Here is a 26,896-nt window from a genome sequence, read left to right as displayed (position 1 = left end):
GTAATTAAAACCTTAATTAAATGTATGCATCACTGTGATCACTGTGTTAAAGAAAGGATTAGATAACCTGGAGCAAATTCTTATGGAAACAACTCTAATGTTAGCTCTTTATAACTGTATTAGAACTTTATTTCACAACTCAATAAAGGCCCAAAGTGACGGCTCTTAACATGGTATGTGGAGATCAAGTTAAATACAAAGTGCCTTTAAAAAAAAAGAAAAGAAAGAACGAACTCAGCCCAATACCGGTTTCCTTTAATAGTAATGTCAAACTTCTCTGAGACGAAGCCTTATAATAAAGAAAGACTAACAGTAACATAGAAAATAATTTTTAAAGTTCATTTACCAATTTGAACAATTTAAGGAGAAAGAAAAAAGTCTGGTCAAAATGCCTGGTGACACAGGCATGTTTCAGTAGAAAACATAGGATAAAAAAAGCGTTATCACTGAAAATATTGCACAACTTCAGGTATTTCCTCCAAATTTGCTTTTTGTAATTGGGTGGATATAAATTAATTAACAGAAACATAAGCAAGATACATGTAACAATTTGACGGAACCTGATTATTAATTTCTTTACACATTTTTCAAATTCTTCTTTAAATCTTTCCAACAAGGAGCTCACATTGGGAATTCACCAACATAAGAATACTACAGTCAAATGCCAAATCTTTTAAAAGTACTTTTGACATGTTAAATCGCCCATCATTTGATTATGAAGAAACTTCAAGATATTTGGGGTTTGTGTGTAGAAAACTGTTATGATTCAAATACTTAACTAAATATAAAATAATAAACACTTCTTTGTTGGGTTAAGCCTGCTTCCCCTTTTGCAAATGAGTAACTTTTCAGCTGTGGTATCACGGAGCTGCACAAACAAGTCACCTTTGAGTACATAGGGAAAATAAACACATGCTAAATGGATGAAACATTACTACATCTTTCACTAGATCACCTCTACCAAGAACACTTCAGAAGAGTAGAGATTCATAGTATCCTTACAGTAACTGCAAGATAAGGACAAAGGAGACATTCCTTCTTTTTTGAGATCACAACTATGAAGTCATGTGGTTATACAAACTCTGCAGTTTTGTGCAAAACATGAAGTACATTAATCTTAATTCTCCCTACTTAACTGACTTGTCAGTCAGTTAACAGAACTTACCAAATAGCTTTCTAAGAAACAGAAACTGAGATGTGTTTTGTATAACTTCAATAACCTCAGCACTACAGTAATGAGAGATGCAGTAGCCTTTTGCTAGAGTTCCAGGCAACCTTGAGAAGAAGGGTCCAAGGGAGAAAACAAACCAAAATTGTCACAACTGAGGAACCTTTTGCTCGCCCCAAGTTTCACCATGATGCCGTTCTTTTTTTAACTTAGAAATGGTGGCACAATTAGTGCAGTAAGTCGGATATCTTAAGAGTTCAAATTTACTGACTTAATTGTCACCACAGTAACAACCAAAATAATTCAGGAAAACACACAGGGTATTACACCCACTTGACTAGTGTTGGTTTCTTGACACATCAACTCATTCTTTATAGGAAAGGGATAGTGCATCTCAGTTTGCTTACAAGCTAGGAGATCACTTTAAATCCTGCGTTTCCTAACTGCAAACAGAATGTAGCACTTTAAACAGGTTATAAATAAACTGGTTTTCAAGCATAGAGCCAGCCCCAATGATAATAATACACTATTTAAAGACCTAAGGCAATGGACTCCATTTCCAATGGAAAAAGAACTGTGCAAACAAGCTTAAAACTACTTTTTTTTGTGTGTGCCAGTGTTATAAAATGTAGCTTTGAATAAAACCTTGACCCAAATGCCAGCAACTTCAGAAAAGAATTTGGGTAGGAAGAAGGGGGAAGAAAGTTCATTTAGGAAAAATAACCACTATCTTTTTCCTAATAAAATCTTCAACACACACAATTTAAACGTATACAGCTGCTGTAACACTTTACACAATTCCTATGTACTGGAGCAACAACAAGATCTAAATACAATTATATTTTTTAAACACTGGGTCAAGGCTTTACATAAAAATACCATCCTACTTTCCCCCCTAAGTTTCTAAAATATCACGTACTTTCCCCAATATCTGCAGCCATTCAGGAATTTTTAAAGGAAATTTTTGTGCATGATCTTAATTCCTAATCCCTGGCTCTTTGGGCTCAGTGACAAAAGATCAAAACCACCAGCAATGATGGTTCACTTGAAGTGTCAGAGGAGAGACCCTGGCTCAATTAGTCTCATAGGACGAAAGCAGTGCTGCATCAACTGGCTCCATGCAGGAGGGGCACGTGAAGGATCTCATCAACCAGTCATCTATACAGTCCAGGTGATAGATGTGCATGCACGGCAGAAATCGAATTGGGTCCCCATACACAAAGTCCATCATACAGATCACACACCTGTTGGGGCAAAAGAGAGAATAGAGCGCACTGTTAGGAGAATACAAAGACAGTGTTAATCTGAGTTAACATTGGTTTGCCATTCCACCACCAAAATAGGCGATCTACATTGTTCTCCTAACCAAGGATATTATTCCAATACTCTAATAAAACAGTGGTTCTCAACTTGTGGGTCGCAACCCCCCTGGGGGGGTGGGGGGTATCTAATGGCCCTTTCACAGGGGTCGCCCTATTCATAACAGTAGCAAAATGACTGTGATGAAGTAGCAGCAAAAATAATTTTATGGTTGGGGGAAGGGGGGTCACCACAACATGAGGAACTGTATTAAAGGGTCGAGGCACTGGGAAGGTTGAGAACCACTGCTTTAATCTCTCGGTTGAGAGCAAATCAACAAAACAGGGATCATGTCCACTGCTAAACTGTACTTGTAAAACGGCTACACACTATAGAAGACAGAGTACAATAGAATGTTTTCGGTAGGAAAGCACCAGTTAGAATGACTTCGGTGTTTCATAAAGTTCGTGTGATAATTTCTATTTGAGTCCTTGTACTGAGTTTTAAATGTTAGCCTGAGAGTAAGACCATGTTCTGATGATCTTTTTTTTTTGATGATCATTTTAATATCGTTTCAAACAAACAAAAACTACCACTAATGTGAGCCTTATTGAGCTATCTGAAGGTTTAACCTTCTAAAGCTTTCTTTGCCTCATTAGCTTCAATTTTCATTCCATGGCGCTCTTCTACCTGTTCTTGAAGCACACTGGCAGAGCGCGAATGTGCAGCGCCAGCAGTCTCGAGGAGCTGCTCCCAACCATTCACACTAACGGGTGCCATGGGGGCTGTAACAAGTTATTGCGTCTCAAACTAAGAACCCACAGCCAACAATTTTAGTAGCTACACAACCTCCTAAAATATTCGTGTAACACATCTTACTCAGCCCTATTCTTACTGTTGGTTATGTGGACAGCTTGTATTTGATCCCTAAATAAGGCCACTATGGCAAGTTTCTGTGTAAATAAGCCTCTAGTGGTGGGAGTTTAAGTACAAATTTGGGGTTTGGTCCCTTGCACAAAATTCAGGTGTTTGTGGTTATCAAATATTTGCCTCCCCCGAAGTGGAGAACTACTTTTCAAAGACAAAGAGCTGAAACCACTAAAACACAAGCAAATCAATCAAAGCTTACTCCCGGATCTTTTTTTCTGATCCATCTCTTCCAGGGTCATAAACACCTTTCGGCAGATGCTGTATAAGGCCTATTCTTTGAGCGATCCTAATTTGTTCCTCTTCTGTTAGCTGTGTTGCTAGCCGAGTCTGGCTAGGTGTAGGATGATAGACTGGAACTGGAACTTGTTCCTATTTAAAATTAAAAAAAAGGAAAGTAGTATTACCAACACTCTATTCTGGGACATTTGTTTGGGGAAGGGATAGACTGAAGGGGTCTGTGAGAAGAGGTAGCTGGGACACTGGGTGGTACCATGAACGTCTCCCCCCTGCATCAACTTCAGCTACAGGAAACACACACCAAATAATTCCGTTAGATTTTGGACCTACATTAAAGAATAAAGGCAATTTCGCAAACACACAAAACAAAACTACTACACTGAATGTTATTTCAAGCATTTCCACAAGATCATTCCACACACACCCCTTCAAAAAAGTTTTTGGAAAAATTCCACTATCTTTCAATTCCATTTTCTAAAAACTTTTGAAGTCTCTGTCTGGTGAGAATCCATTAAGATTAGATTTCAGGAGATTTCCCACAATTCCCTACCTGGTAAGAGCAAAGTGGTTTAATGCTGAGATTCTATGCAAACAGTCAGCTTTATACTGAAGACTTGCTTTCCTTCAGGCAGTCTGAAACATTTGTGTGAAGCTGAGGATGCTCCCTCAGCACCATGGGTACAGTCACCAATGAAGTCGCATGTTTTCATGGCATGAGTATTGATGATACATGGCACCCCCACCTTCTGTTTTTTAGCTAATATTCAGAGTGATCGATGGTCTGCACTGACTCCATTTGTTTTCAGATAGTTTGGGGACTCACATCCAGGTATGTCTATTTAACTTTTAAGTGTTGTGCTCTTACTACTAAGCATCTTAAATCAATTAGAAGTAACTTAATAGAATGTTACTGATGGCATAATTTACCAATCACTATGGAACACCATAGCCAAGAGACTTTTAGTTATGTTTAAGCCTTGGCCTAAAAGTTTGTGTTGACTATCACAAATCTTTGTTTCTCAGACTGCTGCTTCTCAGGACACCCTCCTCTACCAACCCAACAAATACTAAGTTTTTCAAGGCTCTGTCCCAGCCTGTTCCCGTCCTAGACTCTTGACCGTGCTCACAGATTCAATTACCACCTAGATACAAATGATTCGCAAATGCTTATTTCCAGTCTGGATCTCCCACAGAAACTCAGGCTCTATCCAACACCTCCAATTAGTTGTATCTAAAGTACTTTTTCTATCTAAACTCATGTTTGAAAATGAACTCCCTTCACAAATCTGCTCCTTTTCCAGGATGCCCTATCAGTAAACGGCACCATCTTTTTCAGCATCCTCGGTACTTTCTTTTCCCTGGCCATCCTATATATTCAACATTCCAGCAAATTCTAGTGAGCTTTATTTTCTTTCAACCAATTTTATCTGTTCTTTCCCACTGTGATTGCCAAGCTTCCATGTCCTCCCTGGTGTACGGTATATTCAGGACCCCTGGTAGCAGTGGTTAAAGTGCTTTTGTGCTAACCAAAAGATCATCAGTTTGAGCCCAACAGCTCCTTTTTTTTTGCCCACCAGCTCTCTTGCAGGAGAAAGATGTGGAAATCTGCTTCAGTAAAAGTACCTTGGAAACACTGTAGGGCAATGTGACTCATGGCAATGGGTTTGGTTGATATGCAGCAAAATCTCCTTTTGATTGTCTTCCCCATGCTCTCATTTATTTCCCATCCAAATCCAAACCCCCCATTGCTTCCGTTTACTAAGAGTAAACGCCAGGACCTGCAGTCTGGTAACCTACCTACCTATTTCTTCCTCATCTAACATTCATGTACTGCTGTCCTAAATTTTTCCGGGCCTAAGTTTCTTTATTAGCAAAGTGTTGTATGGGAAATAACTAAGATAATCTAAATACAGCACCTATCATAAGAGTGCCTCAAAACCTAGCTCATGCTACAACATGACTAGCCATCTCATCTTCCTAGTTCTTCTGACTCAACCCTCCCTTTCCCTTTATCCCCATCATCATGACTATTCCTGAGTGATATGCCATGACACATAGGAAAGCATGCAGTACAATGCCTGACATGATCTGGCCTGTCTTTCCAGCTTCTTTCTTCACCATTTCCATCTCACATTAATTCTCACGGTGACCTAAGCACAACATAAACAATGGGTCATTTCCTAAGACACTATGCTTTCAAATCTCTATACCTAGGTACTTCCTCAATTTGCTTACCTAGCAATCTTCTGGCATCATCTTTTAAGGCTGTCACACCTAAGGCACTTGTGATAATCAATACTCTCAAACCTTACCATCAACTAGCACGGTGCCTTTTATTGTCCTCAGGAACATTTCTATCAGAACCACTGAATGAGAGGAAAAGGGAAACAGCAGAAAGTGATACTATGAATTTTTGTCACTAATTCTTTCAACTATAATTCTACTACTAAAGACTGCTGAAGATGGAGTCTTTTTTAAAACATCTCAAAAGTTATAGCCTGTTTCTCATTCTGTTTAGAGTATTAATTCTAGGAACACATAAAACAAGGTTCTGACCTTTTTAATGACAAAAACATCTTGCAGCATTTTAGCTGTGTGTTAGTACATGATGGCGTAGTATCTTTAATATGAGGAGGGTTGGGAAGAACATATATGGAAAATCATGAGCCTGAATCTTGAAGGAGCTATAAACCAAAACAAAACAGAAACAGATGAAAGTATAAAAAAACATGGCCATCTCAAAAGGCACTGCATTAACAGTTGGACCCAATTTGGGGAATGATACAATTTCAAAAACTAAAACAATGCACGGGGGAAGTGCCTACATAATGTGCTGAGACTTGGAAATAGTACAAGTCTGGTTTGTGGTGAAGGAAAAATACAGTCACTGCTAAAGAATGTAGCTTGTCACCAAAAGCTGTATCCTTTCCTCTAGCAAAAAATAAGAGCCAGCTCTTCTGATCTTTCGCCTTCTACCCTTACAAGCTGCTCCTGGCACCGCCCCCCTCCAGCTGCAGTCTCCTACATCTAAAGTGCTTGGAATGTTTTCTCTTTTGCCAGCATGCAATTTAAGATGACAAAATGGAGGATTTGGAATAAATGGTCTCAATGTATACTCTAGTCCCATGTCCAAAAAATACTAGCATGAATGTAATTCTTGAAGTCATAAAGGATAACAATTAGACACAGAGAGGGAAAAAGGGCCAGCAACCCTCATCTATGATAGGGAAAAACTGATGTGTTAGTCACTGAGTATGTAGTAAACAAATCAGAGGAGCTTGTGTGGAAAAAGGGCTTGCCTCCAGGTGGTTATGAAATAAAAAAGTTTTTAAAAAATGTAAAAGTTGTTTCCTTTATGCATTATTAAATATTTACTGAATACTTTGTATATAGGACTATTATGCAGCATTTTAACTGGGGGAGGATTGGTAAACACTCATCCTGAGCAAGTTATTAGATAATATCATCTATGCTTCTAAGCCGGTGGTTCTCAATGTTGCGACCCTTTCATACAGTTATGTTGTGGTGACCCCCCCAACCATAAAACTATTTTCGTTGCTACTTCATCACTGTCATCTTGCTACTGTTATGAACCAGGTGACCCCTGTGAGAGTCGTTTGACCCCCCAAAGGGGCTGCGACCCATGGGTTGAGAACCATTGTAAGCCTGCAAGACAGCTGAAGTCCAAGTCAGACTTAAGCCTAGGCACCACACCAATTATGTAACAAGCATACATTTCAGTGGGCTCAGGGCTAGCCAACATTGACGCCCTCTACCTCTTGGTTGATGAAGAGGAGCTGAACCAATCAGATGTGTTCTTTTATAGGAATGTAAACAGGAAAATTCAATCAGCTGACATAAAGGGTCATGCAACAGCCAAAAGGCATGTGTAAATTGAAGTTTACAGGAAGCACAGTGGATTAGAGAAATCAGAGTGACCCAGATAGGAGGGCTCACAAATGAAAACTAAAATATCCTGGGTAAGAGATGAGAGAGCAACTTCCTTGGTTCTTTGGCAGCTTTCTGATTCTAATCCACGCATCTCACTAAAACAAACTACCTTTTCTCTGAGGTAATTTTGTTTGCCATCTGTTTGCTGTGTTACAGTGGCCTGCTGGAAATAATGCCCTGATATTTCAAATAACAGCAGGGTCACCCGTAATGGGCAGGTTCTAGCAAACTTCCAGACTAAGACCAACTAGGAAGAAAAGTCTCTACAATTAACCAATGAACACCTCGTGGATCACACCAGGGTATGCCAGAAAATGCTAAAGGATGAGCCCCACAGGCTGGAAGACTACAAAATTCAGGGTGTGACTGTGCTAGCTCTCATAAAGATGCCCCATCGGGGGCCCCATGAACTGACGCTGATGATGGTAACATTGTTTTTTTAAAAAAGAGTTCCCTTAACCATCATTACTTTCTTTTCACTCAGACAAATTTAGAGATGTTTCCTCCACACAAAACAAACAAGTTTTGATTACTAACAAAGGATTAGCTGGGCAGATCCTGAGGGTGGTGGTAAACTACGACCTATTTTCTCTGATGTACTATGAGTCTAGTGCGTGATTTATTATTAGAGCCACTTCATTGCTCTAGCAAAAAAATATTGGAAGTTTTCCTATCTTAGCATCCTTATTTGTTTAAAAATCATTTTATTGGGGGCTCATACAACTCTTATTGCAATCCCTACATACATCAATTGTGTAAAGTACATTGTACATTTGTTGCACTCATCATTCTCAAAATATCTGCTCTCCACTTAAGCCCCTGGCCATCAGCTCATTTACCCCCTCCCCCCGCTCCCTCATGAATCCTTGATAATTTATAAATTATTATTTTGACATAGCATCCTTATTTTTTAATGGCTTAAATAATATTCATTACCTCAATAATTTCTCTTCTATTCTTAAATGAAGGGTACAAATAAAAGTATCTTGTTTGAAAGCTAAATTCAAAATTCCTTTATCAAGCAATTGTCAGATTAGTTGCCCTCCTCTGGTTAAAAGATGAGCAGTTAAAAAAAAAAGTACTGATTCCCAAGAGTTATGTGTGGAACAGCCACAAGTTGGCTTTGGGACTCAGGAAGTCTGGAATAGTACTTACTGCACTAGACTCTAACAGATTATCCCATTTCCCTCTTTACAGGATCAGAGCTGAGAATGATCTCCAACGACTAGTGAATTTATGTCCTAAGATTGTTGCTACAATGTAGATGTCCAATGGTCAGCAAGGAGCCCTAGTGGCACAGTGCTCAAAGTACTTACTTGCTAAGTGAAAGGTGTATGGAGAAAACTGGCAGTCTATAAAGATCTGGTCTTGAAAACCCCATGGGGCAAATCAACCCTGCCTACAGTGGGCTGTAAATTAGAACTGACTCGAGTTATTAATAGCAGACAAAGAGGAATCAATGAAATGGTGAAATAATGAAATAAAATAAACACAGGGTTTTTTAACAGACTGGCAGTAGTAGTAACCAAGGCCGAGAAAGAAGTTAGCAACACGATTTGTCACATACCGACCAGTGGTCCAAGGCTTAAGGAGTCTAGGGCTATGGCAGTTAGAATTGCCTAATGCTGCCTATAAAATTCTGTAGATCTTTCTAGAGAAAAGCTTCTGAAGAGCCTAAGCACTGACTTAAGGATTTGGAGACTAAATGAACCCAGGGGCCAAGGGAAGTCAATGACAACACCTGGGTTTGATGCCTGCACACCCAGATAGCGCAGGCAACTCTCTAACAACACTAACCCAAGTTAGCTCGCCCACCTGAAACTACCTCCAGCACCTGTGATCCCCATGGCTTTGCAACAGTGCAATTACATCAAAGGTCCACTATAGTTGTTGAATAAATATAAGTATATTTAAATGTAAGGCTAAGCATTTTTTAAACTTTCAGGTTTCAGAAAGTTTCAGGTTGTATAGTTTTAAAAAATGTTAAAAAATCTAAAGTCCTTTGGAAATTAGCACTCTTCTCTAGTTAAGTCTTTTCATCTTGTTAAAATAGAGGAGCCATCAAAAGAATGGTAACCTAAATGTTCATCAGAGTACTAGTTAAGTGATCCCGGTACACGGAAGGAATACTATACAGTCCAAGAAAAAAGCATCAATGAAAAAGTCCTTCCCATATTTTTAAAAACATCTGCAAGATATGGTAAGTCAAATGGCAAACTTTTCAACTAGAATACCTGCAGTAGGGAAGGGGGACTGCTTGAATTTGCACGGATGTGCATAAATCTCTTAAAGGATCCACAAAGCATTAGTTGTTTATGTGGAACTCAGTGGCTAAATGAAAGATGTTTTATTTGTATTTGACTATGTAAATGAATTGATTTTAAAAATACTCTTAAAAATTTTGTCTTTATCAAGTCCAAGCTGACTACGGATGATTTAGATTCCAGTTGCTCTATCTTCTTCAGGAACTTTACATTATAGATTTTTTATACTTTATATTCAAGATTATTCAACCTCTTCTTACTTGACCCTTCCCATGACCTTGTAAGCATGATCAAATCTTATTAAAACAAACTCAATGCCCTATGTGTCAGAGTAGAAGTGTATTCCACTAAATTTTCAATGGCTATAGATCACAGATGGATTCCTCTGTGGCACCACTATCTGGAGTTGAACCACCAACCTTTTATGTACTTGCATCACTTGAGGACTTCTTAAAACAAGTATTTACTCAATTCCACAGACTTGGTTCTTACCTTATCCCTATCCCCCTCCACAGTCAACCCCATCCACACACCTGTTTTCTTGATGCCACTATGTCCTATCATGATACAGTTTTTCCTAACAATTGATTACTAAATTCTGATTTCCTTGCATAAATCCCATAATTCAATCTTTATGTAATTTTTATGGTGTTTGATCTACATTTTTACTTGGCAAGTTCAAGTTCTCATTTGACAAATTCTAGACAATTGTTTTCTGACAGTAGTTACATTTATTTCAATACTTTCACTTTGTTTATTACCAGCACCCTACTTACCCACCAATCATACTTCTACTAATGAGATGGCTTTCTAACTAGTGTGGTCATAACCTTTCCTAACTGCTTTCCACACTAACTCGACCTTTACTAAGTGTCTTTCACATCCGAGGGACTGACAAACACCACCTGCCTTTTCTTTCTTTCTGTTCTCCACCTCGGATCACAGAATCTTTGCACTTATTGTTCCTTCTTCCTGAACACTCCTCTCCTGCCCAACTTTGCCCTTTATTTATACAGATACTAATCATGTACTCAGTCACTTCTCCAAGGAAGTTCAGTTTTACCATTATCCAACATAGTACAAGGCCATTCATTTATGGGGTATGAATAAATGCTTGCCTATCTAATCAAACCATATACGAACCCACCACAGCTTGTTTCTCTGATTATTTAGTTGATACTGATCTTTGTTTCATTCTCCCAAAACAAAACATTCAGTTGGATGATGAGGGGTTTTGAGGCTCACAGCCCGCTTAATCAAATACTTGTTCAAGATCTATCATACATTGAGCAAATGGATCAAATGGACCAACTCTGCAAGTCTAAGGTTTTATCCTCTCTCGTCCTCTCCCCTGAATTAGAAGATACAAGGTCATGGAATCCCCAGAACGACTGTAAACTAGAACAATTCTCAGTATTGGCAACTAAGTGTACAAATGCCCCCAAGTCCACAACCAACTTGAGTTCACACTGGCCTTCTGGTAATCCCCTCTAGAGTGAGAGCTCAGATTAGAAACATACTTCACATGTGAGAATATTCAGTTAAATAGGGATTTTTAACCCTCAAGGTAGATGTTTTCTTTAAAGTATCAAATGACCTACTTTAAAATTTTTTTCTTCTTGAAATGTCTTACTGCCAGAGAGTCATTTTTGACTCAGTGACTGTATCGGACACACACGAACTGCCCCTGTGGATTTGAGACTCGTTTTTTAAAAATCATTTTATTGGGGGCTCGTACAATTCTTATCACAATCCATACATATATCCATTGTGTCAAGAACATATGTACATTTGTTGCCATCATCATTCTCAAAACATTTGCCTTCTACTTGAGCCCTTAACACCTGCTGCTCATTTTCCCCCTCCCTCCCCACTCCTCCCCACCCCGTGAACCCTTCACCATTCATATATTATTATTTTGTTGAGACTAACTTTTTATGGAGTAGAAAGAATCCTTTCTCCCATGAATCAGCTGCTGGTTTCAAACTGCTGACCTTCTGGTTTGCAGTCCACCTAGTAACCCACACCCCACTCCTTTACATGTCTTTAAGATATACAAAACATTAAAAAGTGCTTTTTAAGTATTGTAAAAAAAGCTTTCAAGATGTCACATTAAAGCCAGTTCAGAAAATATAATTGTGATCTTCTGACAAAATATTAGGAAGAGGATGGCAGTCATTTTACATCCAGGTTCTAGTAGTCACACGGAGAGCTGACTATTCCCAGAGTGTATACAGTCTCCGACTTCTCTACAAAGCTCTCTCCTAGTGAGGTGAGCTCAGATCGAAGATCTCTTTTGAGATGCCACAGATGCTAAATATTTATAAAGTCGTCTCTCTCTGGCTCTATACCTTGGAATGTTTTCCAAAATGCAGGTCATGACCTATTGTGAATTGTGACTTCAGTTTTAGAGGGTCCCTCACAACTAGCACTGATCAGAAATGAAATAGCACCATAAATAGTAAGGATCAAATATCGTTTAGGAAACTTTCTGCTTTTAAGAACTGAGGCACGATGTAAAATTTACTGAGTTGACCTCCTTAAAAAAAATGGAATGCCCACTCTTAAATAAAATTTTTCCAATGACAAAAATATATATACACTTCAAGCTAATTTTTTCAATAGAGTTCAGAAGGCATTTAAAAATTATCTCATTTTATGTTGGCTCATCTTAAAAGTGGTTTGGTAGTTCCTGAAAGTTGCAACCGAATTCCTGCGCCACACGCCTATTGGAACGCTGTGGCTCAGCCCCCAAAGGCGCTGTGGCTTCTGGCGTTCAGGACCAACGCGGCTCAGGAACTGTCTTGCAGGGGTTTTCTACACCTTTTTATGCCAGGCACTTCTTCTGGCCCTCTGATGAAGGCTCTAGATGCTTTCTCCACTAGTGTGCGTAGATGAATAAAATACTTAATGATTACTAAGTATCTCAGTAATATTGAAATACAGTTCAAGCTCCTTAGTGTGTGTGTAAAAAGTCTTGCTAACTATGTTTTAAGGGATGAACACTAAGCATTTTATGAAACAAAATCTAATGGTGGGAGAAAATCAAAAGATAACGAATCACAATGCAGGCTGGTTGTTTTAGCAGCTCTCATAGCAATTGTTCAATGCCTTCCACATTAGATAGCTAATGAGCTTTTCTACTCTGTCCATGACCAGGCTTCACCTTATTTATCCAGGAGCTATATCCAGTTACTTCCACCACACACCTCCAATTTAAACTAAGCAAGGCGGCTGCTGAGTAGATCATATATCCCAACGCTTGAAATCTTCTATCGTTCGTGTGTTTTACTGTAGTAGGGGAAGAGAGGTAAATAAGAAGAGCCTCTGGAAGGACAGCCATACTGAAGAGCAAAAGCAACAGCATATGACAGTGAGAAAAGACAGAAAAATTACAAAAAAGAGGTACTAAAATCCATAGATCTTACCATTAACCTCAGCAAAATAATTTATAAGAACTTTATTACTTCCAAGGGTTAACATACTTATAACAACTTTTAATCAGTAAAATGAGATCAAAATCTGCTCATAAGTCAATGTTTTAGTGATTTATGGAAGGAATGAGGATGAGACAGGTGGGCTGGGATGTTTAAATGTTTTATGAGGCCAAGAAAATGTATGATCTATTTTATATTTTGATCCAAAAATAGGTAACTTCAGTTTCCTGATAAAAGTACAAATATAAACTTCCAAATACCCGTTTTGGACGACTGGAAACTTCCCTAAAAGCAGAATCACTGAAATATAAAGTAAAATCTTGAAATTCTATCCAAATTGAATTAACAGATTTAACACATCAATAAAAACCCAGCAAGGTCTTTTTAACAAAATATAAACTTGCTAAGCCTACTTTTTTAAATATTTAGAAAAACTAAGGGAGCTAAAATTGTTTTGAAAGAGAAAAAAAATTTGGAAGATGCTCAGTTTTAAAACTAACTATAGAGCTATAGGGGATCAGGACACTATAATATTGACAAAGAATACATACAAAGATAAAAAGAGTAGAATGGAGTCCAGACACAAATCCACATAAATAGGGTCAACTGTTTTTTTCTCTCTGCAATATACATTCCAATTTTTCCAACACCATTTCCTTTCTCTATTAAATTACCTCTGTAAAAAAAAAATAAATTACCTCTGTACCTAATTTACATGCAAAAAAAATTACTGTATATACTCGAGTATAAGCCGACTTTTTGAGCACACCTTTAATGAAGTTTTTGTGGTAATTAGGTGCCTTGGCTGTTATTCGGGCAGGCTTATACTCAAGTATGTATGGTATTTACCCTAATACATTTTGTACAAAATTTTAGCAAAGAGTTCTGGACATTGGATTTCACCTCAATTAAAACCTTTTGCTTTATGAGACACTATTAAAGAGAATATAAAGATAAACCTTAAAACTGGGAGAAAATAATTGCAAATCACATCTGTGCAAGAAAAATACCCCTGAAATTCACAGTAAAAAAAACAAAAGATGGGCAAAACAATTGTAGACATGTCATAAAAGCACGCCAAGAAGTGTTCCACACCATTAGCCATTAAAGAAATGCAAACTAAAACCACAAGATAAACATAAACACTGGTTAAGAAAAATTAGGGACAATATCAAGTGTTGACAAATACACAGAGCAACTGAAATTCACATACACTGCTGAGGGAATGGAAACTGCTAGTCACTGTGGGGAAAGGGAAACACAGGAGAAGTGGTGATCATAATTGTTATTTACAATGCTGGTAACAGTAATTTTTTTAACAGTAAATTTAAAGGAGTTGTTAAGTGCTAATTTTTGCTCTTCCTTCTAAATAAATCCAATAAATTAGGTTGGTTAAGGAAGTAGGCCAAATCTTAAATTAGTTTTATAACCAAGTTTTTTTTCTGTGGTCAAAAAAAGAGTTAATAAATAACAAATTCAAGATCAAACAGCCTATGTGGGTGAAAATGGATGAAACACTAAACTGACCTGTTTTTCTAATTTTATGCAACACTTAAATCCAAGACCACTGATGACTATTTGCAGCCTGCCTCTAGCAGGCCCCAAAAGCAGAAGTGATGGCAATACTCTCACAAAGCAGTAAAATACACATGAAGGATTTGTGGTTTATTCATATTTTTATGGTGTCCCACATTGGCAAGGTGATGTTAGGTACACTGTTAATTGGCTCTATGCTTGGTGATATGCTATTTTTTCAAATAGCTACAATCATATGAAGAAAGGGGGTAGGGGGACCCTGGAACTGAGGAGAGAAAACAGGTAAGATGGGACAACCAAAACACATTTTACTAATTTCTGAAGTTTGTTTACTTTCAAAATCAAGTAGAAATCTTTGTATGATTTATGGGTCATTTTGAAATGACCCATTTCATTTAGAAACAATTTCATTAATTCAGACAAATGTATAAAATCCTCCATTCCATTATTCCATTCTCCTACTAGACCCTTACTATGGGGAATGGGCTCTCCAGAGGTTCCCAAGAACCTCTATTTCCATCTTTCTACTACTATCTGCTATATTGTGTAGTTACCCTTTCTAGCTAATACTAGCTCTCCAATCATTTTCATACAATTATGATGAAAATTAAACAAAGAACTATCAAAATCTCATCTGGCTCATTTTCAGAAATTAAAGAGCATATCTTAAAATTCATATAAAAATTGAACAGGCTTAAAAAAGGAAACAAACAACATACAAAGGACTAAGACTAGTCAAAATAATCTTTTAAAAATTGAAGGTCAGGGTTCATGAGGGAGAGGGGAACAGGGAGGGAGGAGGGAAAAATCAGGAGCTGATACCAAGGGCTCAAGTAAAAAGCCAATGTTTTGAGAATGATGATGGCAACAAATGTACACATGTGCTTGACACAATGGATTGATGTATGGATTGTGATGGAATTGTAAGCACCCAATAAAATGATTAAATTAAAAAAAAAAAAAGGAAGGTCCCATACTTCCTTTCCTGCTTTCAAAACTTACTGCAAAAACTGCTATGTGCTACTAGCATAAAGGAGAGGGCTTCAACGAGTAGAAAAATTCCATTACCTTTTTTCATTTTGTTCCACAAACTTTTTGAAAACCCCTTTTGTATAAAACAGAACTTATAGCTTGGAAATAAACCCTTACATTTATGGTCGATTGATTGTGTGTACAAATGCCAGAGCAAATCGATGAGAAAAGAATTCTTTTAACAAACGGTGCTAAAACAGCTGGTTAACCACATAGCAAGCAAAGAATGAAGCTGGGTGCCTTTCTCACACCACACACAAAAACCAACTCAAAATGGACTTGAATATGAGTTAAAAATGTAACCATATACTAAAACTTTAATGACCTTGGGCTAAGCAAAAATCTTAATGACAATACCAAAGGTTCAAGCCACAGAACCATTGCATGGCTTCAAACCACCAACATTTTGATTTAGCAGTATCTGTGAAATCCCAACAAAGTTACCAGTAAGGAATCAATTTCTGAAAATTTTTTACAACTTCAAAAAAAAATAACTGATTTGAATACAGGGCAGAAATGTCATGCATTAGTTTAGTATGGTCCCTAACTACTTAAGGGGAGCAATACACAGAAGATAGCCAAATTTCCTAAGGCAAGACAACCAAGAAACCTAACTTCTCTTCAATTCTAGTTCCAGGATGTCTATAATCATTCTTTCTCACTCCGCTCTCCTACGTTTAACATTTTACCTTGGCTAGAAGACTGAACACAAGAAAGAATTGGCATAAGCTAAAGAAAAAGAGGGAGTACCTATAATGCATTTATATTATATTTAGAAAAATCAAATAAAATTAAGTCCTAAATAACAAAACAAGGCAAAAATAACCTCCATTCTGCCTCAAGCTTTAAGATTTTAAGAAATGTATTCAATAAAATATGGATGGAAGATTTTACAAAAGATTATAATAAAGCCAACTTCTCAGACTTATGAACCAAGTAACTCACTGGCCCTATCTTCTCATGTTACCCTATAATTAGCTCTAGAATCAAACTCTGACACAGACTGTCCTACTCTTAAAGGTACAATAATCTTAAGACCACAGAATCAGTGGTACCAGAGTGGGAAATCATACATAAACAAAAAACTTTAACAATGGTCACCAGAAATATCTTTGCTCATTTAAAAAGCCTCCTAGGCAAACTGAATTGGATGACATAAAACCACATGAAAAAATGAACAAGATGTAGGGAGAGTAAATGCACCAAAGTTCACGCACTGTAAAAAGTACAAATGAAAGGACAAATGCAAATACAGTCACATAAAAGTTAATGTGCCATCCCTTCACAGTACAAAGGTCAAGTGCCCAGAATCCTGTTTCAGTGTTGACTGATTTTCACATCAATTCAAATACAGTATTTGAGGAGGGCCTATGTGGAAAACATAGTTCTAAAAAATTAAAAAGATAACATCTGACTTGGGAGTCTAGTAGACACAAGGCCAGCAGTTCAAAACCAACAGCAGCTAAGGGAGAAAGGAGCTTTTCCCCACTCCTGTATAGAGTTAACAATCTACTTTGTCCTACAGGGTCATTATGAGACAGTGAGTGTTTTGAGTGAATTTTCCCCAAGAATTCTCTGCACTCTTTTCATGGTTACCTTGTCCAAATAGCAGTTCAGGTCCCTTCTGGAGTGATTCTTATCATGTTCCTTTGAAATATTTTTTGTGTTTGGGGAACAAAAAGAACTCTGAAGGTGCATGATCAGGACTGTAGGCTAGTTTAAGTATGGTTTCTAAAATAAGTTCTCTTAGGACAGCCCATGCTACCCTTGAAGATTGAGCAAGATTGGGGGGGTAGGGACAGTATTCTCTGCAACTTTCCTGGCCTTTTTTTCACCCAGATAGCTTTCCATTTTTAAAAATCATCCAAACAAGTCCCAGTGATTGTTCCCCGTCCTTCAAGAAAATCTATCAAGATTATGCCCTTTGGAATCTTCCCAGTCACCATTTCTTCTGAGCTAACCTCTTGGTGTGGATTCCCTCAAAAGTCACTGTTTTGATTGTATATTCTTTGGAAGGTATCCTAATGAGACTGAGACTTGTTGTCTGCAGCCATCGACTGATCGCTATCGAGCTGGTAAAATGTAAGGCAACAGATCATGACTCTGGATGCTTAGATCATCAGTGCTTAGTCATGAAGAGTCATTAAGGATGAAAAGGCAAAGGATCTAACCTGGGATATAATTTGTCTCGTAGCAAGGAATTAAATGAATGAGAAGAGGTGACATCAACTAAGTTATTAAAATGAGGTAATGAAGACCTCAATTATGGTGATGAGAGAAGAGGAAGAAGGCACAGTTCTGTTAGTCAATCATCAAGTATTTACTGAATGTTTACAATGTACAAAATGCCAGCCCACTCCTCTCAGAAATTTTTACTAGCTAAACATTTTCAAGGAAATTCTGATCTAGGAAAAATGCTGTTAAAACATCAAGAACTAATAAATAAGGCACTACGGTGTATGGGACATATGAAAAGCATATAAAATCAAAGTATAAAGAGTCAAGTGGAAGGAAAACAATGATCAGGAAAAGTACCACATGTACTTCTAGACATGTTATCAGGAGAGTCCAGTCCTTGGAAAAGGACATCATGGTTGGTATAATGGAAGGGCAGTGAAAACGAGGAAGACCCTTGACTAGATGAATGGACAGCGACTGCAGCAATGGGCTCACACATAATAATCGTGAGGAAGGCATGCACACCGAGAGTGTTTTCATTCTGTTGTTATGAGTTGGAATCATCGTCACCTAACAATAATTATAGCTTTTAATGCTTAAAAATAAACATTGCATTATTTTCTTGATTTTTAATGGCAAGGAATTACTTTAAAAAATACTTTTATTATAGGCTCTTACATCTCTTATCACAATCCATATATTTATCCAGTGTGTCAAGCACATTTGCCACCATCATCATTTTCAAAGCATTCTCTTCCCAATGAGCCTCTGATATCAGTTCCCCATTTAAGGAATTACTTTTAATGAGTTTTATCAGCTAGCCTTGCTTTAGTTATCATCAATCATGATAACTTTATCATGAAGAAAGCTTTAGTTATCATCTAAAATAGCCAAAATGTCTGGGATGCTTCATACATATAATTATGCCTTGATATAAAGCTGTCTCATATAAAAAAAAATGAAATAGCCAAAATGTAATGCCTTGAGATTTTATGAAGGAAAATTCCTCAAAATCAACATAACCTGATTAAACTTTCTTCCCTTTTCTGTATATTATATGTAAGTACCACATTTGAATCCAGGTCCATTTGACTGAAAAACCAGAACTATACATGCATTTGCTACTTTATAAAAAATTTCACCACCCCCCCCAAAAAAAGAGAGAAAAATTTATTTCCTTGAAATTCGGAAAATCCCAATTGCAGTAATTACAAAATGTGGGGCAGGGAAATTATATGTAAATTTCAGACTATATATATCAAAAGCATGAGAACAATATTTATATACATATATTTCAATAGAAATCATTTCACAATTGATGTATAGATTGTTGTAAGAACTGTAAGAGCCCCCAATAAATTTAAAAAATCATTTCCAGTAGGATTTTTACTATTGTTCAATGAATATTAAGCTTACACAATTAGAATTAATATATGACAAATGGGACACCTCACAGAGTGGTACTTCCAGTAGCTTCACATACACTCAGTAGCAAGGCTCCAACTTGGCCCCCACCTTTGCTTACTAGACCAAGCCTTTTATGATTTATCCTCCTTCTCTAACTGCCCTTCCAAGAAGACTACCCCTTAATGAGCATTTTAGTAACAGGTCCTCTGTATTCTTTTTAAAGTTCAGGGAAGAAATGCGTTAGACAGTATGCCAAGAACATTTGGTTTTACCTTCTGTTAGGAATGGAATTGTGTATACCTAAATGTACTGCAAATCCTAGTATCCCTATCTGTGGCTAGAAGCCCATTTGGGGATGTGTTTAACAGGCCATCATTGTGGGATGTGTTTTAAGTCAACCATGTCTGAGGTATAAAAGATAGACGAAACATACAAGGGAAGCCAAACAAATTGAAGACAGATACTCTCTTTGGACAATGAGAGGAGAAAGTGTACAAGCCCACCAACTCCAAGGATGACTAGAAATAAGGATCCCCGTCCACACCAAATCAGAGCGCGCATATGTGCCTTCTCTAGTGCAGGTGCCCTAAGTCAGATTTCTAGCTCCCAATAAATTTGTTAGAACAGCACTAAAAAACTAAGACACCTTTCAACGCAAGAATGGTTCTAACCTTATTTTTCCCTTATCTTTAAATACAGAAATTCAAGCTCTTTCTAATAAAATGGACATTTTGTGGTAGAAAATATATGGGGTGAAAATATAATTATCATATTATCAATAATTATCATTTCCCACCATCCTTACATATTGTTGGAAGTTGATTTTTAGAGTTGACTTCTTAAAACTGGCTTTTAATATAAGAAAAAAACAATAGAAGTATATGCAAAGTTCTTATATTCAATTGCTTGTGCCTCTAAATGTATTAATTCATTTAAAATATATCCACTTATTCATTCATCCAATGATGGTAATGCCTATGCGCCCGGCACTTTTCAAGTTCAGTAGAAAACAGCAGTTAAAAAAAAAAAAAGAATCCCCTTCCTTTAAGGGTTTAGCAACTACTAGGAGGAAATACAAACATCATTAAAGTTAGTCTCAGAAAGTGCTAAGTACTATGGGGACGGGAAGGGGGAGGCCTGGATGAAATTTTAAATAGGATATGATTTAGGTGGCATTTGAATGAAGGTTCAAAGGAGGCAAAGAAGTCAGCCCCAGTGATACCTGGCGGGAAATAACGGTACTCTTTAGGCACAAAGAACAACCAGGGCAGAGGCCCTAGAGCAGCAGCTCTCAACCTGTAGATCACAACTCCTTTGGGAGGCCAAAGGACCCTTTCACAGGAGCAGCCTGATTCATAACAGTTGCAAAATGAGTTATGAAGTAAAAACGAAAATAATTTTATGGTGGGGGGGAGTCATCACAACATGAGGAACTGTGTTAAAGGGTCACAGCATGAGGAAAGTTGAGAATCACTGCCCTAGAGGGCTCAAGGAAGAGCAAGGAGGGCAGTAGTGTTGGAAGGAAGCCAAGGAGGAGGGGAGCGCATAGTAGGAGAGGTGTCACAGAGAGATGTGTGGGGAACAGGAGGAAGATTCTTTGGGGAAGAAACAGGGAGGCAAGGGTGAAAGCTGGGAGACCAGTGACGAAGCTGCTAAACTAAACTACCCACGGAGGGAGACTTCTCTCTTAAATATAGTCCCTATAAACGTTGATCATAATGGTGCAGGGCTTTTAAGGGGGGAGATTTAAAAAAATAACTTCTAATAAATCTGAGAGATCCTGCGCTAAAGGTAATTGGAACTTCTGAAGTCTTAAATATAGTAAGAAAAACAGATCTTTTAACTGCTTACCTGCCAAGTACTGACTACAGAATATATAGTTAGCTATTCCTTTTATAAAAAATATTGCAGCTGAAAAAAAATATTGCAGCTGACATTCTTTTGGAAAAACAAAAGCCTATGTTCCTGAAGCTGCTAATTGTAAAGTTACATAGGTCCACTGAAAATAGTGTAGACCATTTCCCCTATAGGTGTTTATCAGGTCATCTAAATTAACCATGTCTAAGAAATCTTATTTCCTTCAGGGGGACATTTGTCTACAAGTTTCTCTATATGTTCCATTTTAAAGTAATGAATTCCAATTGACTTAAATTTGTATATCAGTCACTCACTTCAGGAAAAGGCAACTCATAAAAAGCTCCCACTGTCACATGCAACATGTTTCAAAGAGTTCCTTCATGACACCAAAACACCCTTCCATCATCAGCTAGTCCTCCTGACTAGGGAAAAACCATATTACCTACACACATTTCACAAATCTGTAAGTATTCTTTAATACTACAATTATCCTCAGGAAAGGAGGACAAGAGCAACAAGTCAGGATATACAATTTGCCAGGAAAGGGAACAAGGAAGGGAATTTTGAAATAAACGTTCCTATCTCTAAAACAAATGTACCTCGTGAAATAAACACAGTATTGAACAGTATTATATGAGAAGTTTCAAAAAGGTTATTTTTTTTAAGAGGCAGTTTTCTATCAGCATTTTGAACACACTCACTGGGAGAAGAGGGACAAAGAAGTCTAAACACATTTTATCTCTTCACTCAAGAAAGACTTGTTATGACATTCAGATTTGGAAGATGACCACTGTGACCCTTCTTTGGGGGAAACGGTGTGAAAACAAAATACTGAATTCAAATTAATTCAATATTCAAGTGTTTAAGTGCCAGAAGTTGTGAAAAACATTGGAATCACAATCCTGTTCTCATTTATCTAACTGACTGAGAGCCTACTAGATGCCAAGTGTTGAGCCTACTAGATGCCAGGATTCAAACAGGAGGCACCTGGTGTCTGCCACCTTCATGCAGCTTCACCTGGGTGAAGGAGGGAACAGCTCAAGGATGACAAACATGGAACTAAACAAGAACATTCACCCATGTTCTATAGGCACGGTTTACAGATATGTACAAAGGGGACAAATGACAGTAATGGATTCACAGGACGGGAGGAAAAGGGTACCAGAAGTTTCAGCTATGTGGACCTGAGAAATGAGTTCTCAATGAGACTTAGATGTTCACCTGGCCCACCATTGGGGGAACAGAGAGAGGGGTGTGTTCAGTCTGGTGTGCTCTTGGGCAGACCTGGAATACAGAATGTGAGCGAGAAGACCTGGTGAGCTGTAAGCCACAGTAAGAATGAACTTTATTGATCTCATAAAAACCCTGAAGGGTTTTATTCAGAAAACCAGCACATGAGATCATGTTTTTCTTGTGTGATGAGACACAAGTTTACACAGGAATTAGAAAAGAACACTAGATAATGATGTCACCATATGAAACAACAAAGGAGACTGCCCAGATAGAAAATTAAACTCCCTTCAGGGTGGGGAAAAAAGCCCACGAAGGACTGACTACGCAAAGACCTTCTGTTAAAAGTTTTTATGCAACATCATTTAAAATGGATAAAGCCCTGGAGAGATGTGTTTACATTTACGTATACATATGTATGTATATTTGTATGATGAATTCTCACCACCCGTATCTTCTGAATTTTCTCAAAAGGTTTTGGTTTCTTATTAATTCTATAAATATATCTTAGGTTGCTGTACAAAAATGAACGATACTACGAGAACATCATAACATAAGGTATTTTTCTCAAGTCAGGTTTAAAAGATTTCCAAAGTTCTTAAAGCTAATCAAGTTTTACTAGGTCAGCACATTTAAAAAGGTGTGTCATAGGGGTGGAGTGGAGTTAAAATAAAATCAACATGCGTGTGTGTATATGTATATATAAACATATATATATATATCGCTGGGGCTAAAATCACCACCAGTTGGAGATCCACTCCCAAGTAGGGGGAGAAATCAACACCTAGCAGATCCAATTAACAGAGAGGGAGGGGGAGGGGAGGAAAGGATCACACATGAAAATACAAATGGGGTGGGTGGGGGCAGCCACTTATCCAGAGCCGTAATCCAGTTGGCAGTGGGAGACAGGGAAACATCACAAAACGGCACAACTCAGATCCAGACATAAAGGGAGGAAAAGAATGTCACTCCCAAACTCCACAAAGGAGTCCCCAGAAGCTGGCCGAGGGGCTAGGATCGCGTACTCGGCTTCCAGAACGCCAGGACAGCGTGCCAGCCCCACACGGTGCCCAAGGGGAAATGAGGATCACCCCTATTCTGAGAGTGGAGGGCACGCACCTTCACACTAACTCCACAAGGGTCTCCAGCCCCAGGCGGGCCCGGCCCGGACTAGGGGCTGTGACGGCCCGGCAGCCCCCACTGATCTCGGGGAGCTGTCCCTGATCCTCGCTGCTTCCCCCACCCCCACCCCCAAAACACACACATACACACACACACACACCCGTACCTGATATGGCGGCGGCGGCTCCTGATCCGGCTCCGTGCCCTCACCAAAGCTAGCCCGGTCTGATTGAGACTCGTGGAGCAGGGAGATGTCATCCGAGGTGGGGGATTTGAGGCAGTTCCCCATCTTCCGGGGCTGGGGCGTGGGATCTGGGGGGGGAAGAAAGGAGTGGCGGGGTCGTTCGCACGCTCGGCGGTCAGCCTCGGGCGGCACAGGCCGGAGCTCAGGCGGCGGCGGCTCCCCCGCCCCCCGGCGCCACCGGGGAGCCGCTCATGCCAGCCCCCGGGGGTGGGGGCTCAAGCCGGGGCCGCGGGCTCCACTGGGGTCGCGGCGGTTGCCTCCCGCACGGCGGGGTTGGGGGGCGGGGGCGGGGAGACCAGGCACTTCCCCACCCCGCCCCCCGCGGGGCGGCGGCGACCGCGGAGCTGGGCCTAATCCAGGTCAGGAGCGGGGGGCGCGGCCGCCGCGGCTGCCTCAGCTGCTGCTTCAGCTGCTGTCTCAGCTGCTGCTGCCCCCGCCGACGCCGGAACCGCGGCCTTCATCCTACTCGGCCTCAGCACGGCGGCGGCCGCCAGAACGAGGCCGGCGGGGGCCGTGCGTCATCCCGCCGTGCGTGCCCTGGTCCCGCCCCCCGCGCCGGCGCCCGGGGCGGCTCCGGCGGCGCGCCGTCCAACCCCCGCTCTCCCGCAGCTGTTTCTGGGGCTGCGTCAGATTCTGCTCAGCCTTCTGGCGGTCGGGCTCCTACCTCACTCCGGCGCCGCTCCGCTCCAGTCCCCTGCTCCCGCCGCGCCGAAGACGAAGACTCCGCTCCGCTCTGACAAGCTCTGCCGCCGACTGGGCGCTTTATAAGCCCCACCTGAGTGGATCAGGCCCGCGGGTACGAATGTTCTGTGACCTCCCTTTATCCCTTCAGAAAAAAGCCAAAACAAATGAATGAACGCTCCCTATCTCTGCAGTTGCTCCTTATATTCTCCAGGACGGCAACCAGAGAGCTGCTGCTTCCACTGGCATTTCTTTCTGTTAGCACCAGCATAGTCCAAGTCAACCTCAGCTCTCGCTGACTTGAGCAATAACTCCCCAAGGGTCCCCAACTGCATTCACCATTGACCCCCCGCCCTCCCCACACACACGCATTCACCATTGTTGTTCGGTGCCTTGAGTCAGGACAACAGAAGGAAACACTCCCTGATGCGACGCCACCTTCATAGTCTTTGCTTTGTTTGAGCTCCATTTTGGCAGCCACTGTGTCAATCCATCTAGTTATAGGGTCTGCAATGTTGTGAGCATTGGAGTGTTAATCGCAAAGTCTGCGGTTCAAACCCACCGACCGCTCATCCGAAGAAAGGTGAAGCTGTCTGCTCGTCTACCTACAGTTTACCCGAAGGAGTAGTTCATCTCCTTTCTAAGGAGGGCATATTAACTATACTTCTACTCTTCTTCCAAAATACATTTGTTGGTTTTTCTGGAAGCCTACGATATATTCAATATTCCTCACCAACATAATTCAAAGGCATCAATTATTTTTATTTTCCTATTTATTTATGAGGTGATTGAAAATACCATGGTCAGGCACACCTTAGTCTTCAGGGTAATACCTATTGCTTTTTAGCACTTTGAAGAGGTCGAATGCCACAGATTTGCCAAAGTATGTTGTTAGACTTCTTGGCTGCTGCTTCCGTGGACCTTGTATGTAGACCCAAGTAAATTGAAATTCTTGACAATGTCACTTTTCTGTTTATGATGATGTCTACGGGTTCAGTTGTGAGGATTCTGGTTTTCTTTACATTAAATAGTAATTCATCTGAAGGCTGTATAACTGGTTCTCAACCTTCCTAATGCCGCCACCTTGAATACAGTTCCTCATGTTATGGTGACCCCCCTCCAACCATAAAATTATTTCCTTTGCTACTTCATCACTGTCATTTTGCTATTGTTATGAATCGGGTGACCCCTGTGAAAGGGTTGTTCGACCCCAAAGGGGTTGCTACCCATAGGTTGAAAATTGCTGCTGATCTTCATCAGGAGGTGCTTCAAGTCCCCACTTTCAGCATGCCAAGGTGTGTCATGTGTATATTGCAGTTGTTAATCAGCCTTCCTCCAATTTGATTTTGTGTTCTCTCAAAAAATTCCTTTTCTCAGATTATTTGCTCAGCATCCAGATTGAGTAAGTATGGTGAACAGAGACAACAGTATTATCCCACAGTATCATCCCCTTGCTCTGTTTGAAGTTTTCTGTAGAGTTCCGCATAAACACAATGATGTGTTCTGGAATTCCCATTCTTCACTGTATTATCCTTCGTTTGTGGTGATCCACATTGTTGAAAGTCTTTGCATTGTTAATAAATACAGGTGGTTAAGCATTTGGCTGCTAACAGAAAGGAGTATCCTGGTGGGAGGTGAAAGGTGTAGAGAAGTGGGTTTCTGGTTAGAGAAACAACATAGGTAAAGGCTCCAGCCAGAGGAAATAGTCAATGGTGAATGAGACCATTTGTCTACCAGCATGTCTACCGTGTGGCTGTGATGCTTGAGCTATGGAACCCACATTTCACATACTAGCAGGGTCTCCCCTAGTGGGCAGGGTACCAGAGTTTCCAGATGATGAAAAAGTAGGAAGAAGGCCTTGGCGATCTGCTTCTGAAAACCTTTGGACAGTGATACCTTTTGGCTAGAAGCAGAACTTTGTACTGAAAGATGAGCCCCCCCCCCCCCCCGGGTTGGAAGGCATTCAAAAGATGACTAAGGAAGATCTTCCTTCTCAAGGGAGAGTCAGCCTTAATGATGTGGATGGAGGAAACATCGGGACCTTCGTTCCCTGATGGGGCAAAACTCCAAATGAGAAGAAATAGCTGCAAGTATCCATTAATAATCAGCATGAGGGGTATGTAAGCAGTGAACCAAGGAAAATTGGAATTTGTCAAAATTGAGATGGAAGGCTTGAAGATCTGTCTTTGAAGAAGAGAGTATTTCTAAATCTACAAGTAGATTGGTGTTGGTCAGAGATCTGAGAGACATTTAACCCAATGGTGGGTTAAAAGGCTTTAAAATATAGGAATCCTAAAATTAATAATAAATTAGAAGAAGCACC

General features: G+C 39.6%; 1 protein-coding gene across 1 annotated transcript; it reads right to left on the bottom strand.

Moving 5' to 3' along the window:
- Positions 1–234: 234 nt before the first annotated feature.
- On the bottom strand, positions 235–24,387 carry RNF11 (ring finger protein 11). The gene is made up of 3 exons (XM_075555857.1): positions 23,815–24,387; positions 3,597–3,766; positions 235–2,412 (listed from the first exon to the last, which is right to left on the bottom strand). The coding sequence occupies exons 1-3, from the start codon at positions 23,935–23,937 to the stop codon at positions 2,241–2,243; spliced, it is 465 nt and encodes a 154-aa protein (XP_075411972.1). The 5' UTR covers positions 23,938–24,387; the 3' UTR covers positions 235–2,240.
- Positions 24,388–26,896: the final 2,509 nt, after the last annotated feature.

The sequence above is a fragment of the Tenrec ecaudatus genome, chromosome 1 (genome assembly GCF_050624435.1).
Source record: "Tenrec ecaudatus isolate mTenEca1 chromosome 1, mTenEca1.hap1, whole genome shotgun sequence".
Taxonomy (NCBI): Eukaryota; Metazoa; Chordata; class Mammalia; order Afrosoricida; family Tenrecidae; genus Tenrec; species Tenrec ecaudatus.
Note: the sequence above shows the minus strand (reverse complement) of the source record. Positions and strands in the feature narration are given on the sequence as shown.

What these genes read in the sequence shown, in the direction of transcription:
- RNF11 (XM_075555857.1), bottom strand. Translation starts at nt 23,937, where the DNA reads ATGGGGAACTGCCTCAAATCCCCCACCTCGGATGACATCTCCCTGCTC. An exon ending in AGCCGCCGCCGCCATATCAG is followed by an intron (nt 3,767 to 23,814) that starts GTACGGGTGTGT and finishes AATTTTAAATAG; the next exon opens with GAACAAGTTCCAGTTCCAGT. An exon ending in TCAGAAAAAAAGATCCGGGA is followed by an intron (nt 2,413 to 3,596) that starts GTAAGCTTTGAT and finishes TTGCCCCAACAG; the next exon opens with GTGTGTGATCTGTATGATGG.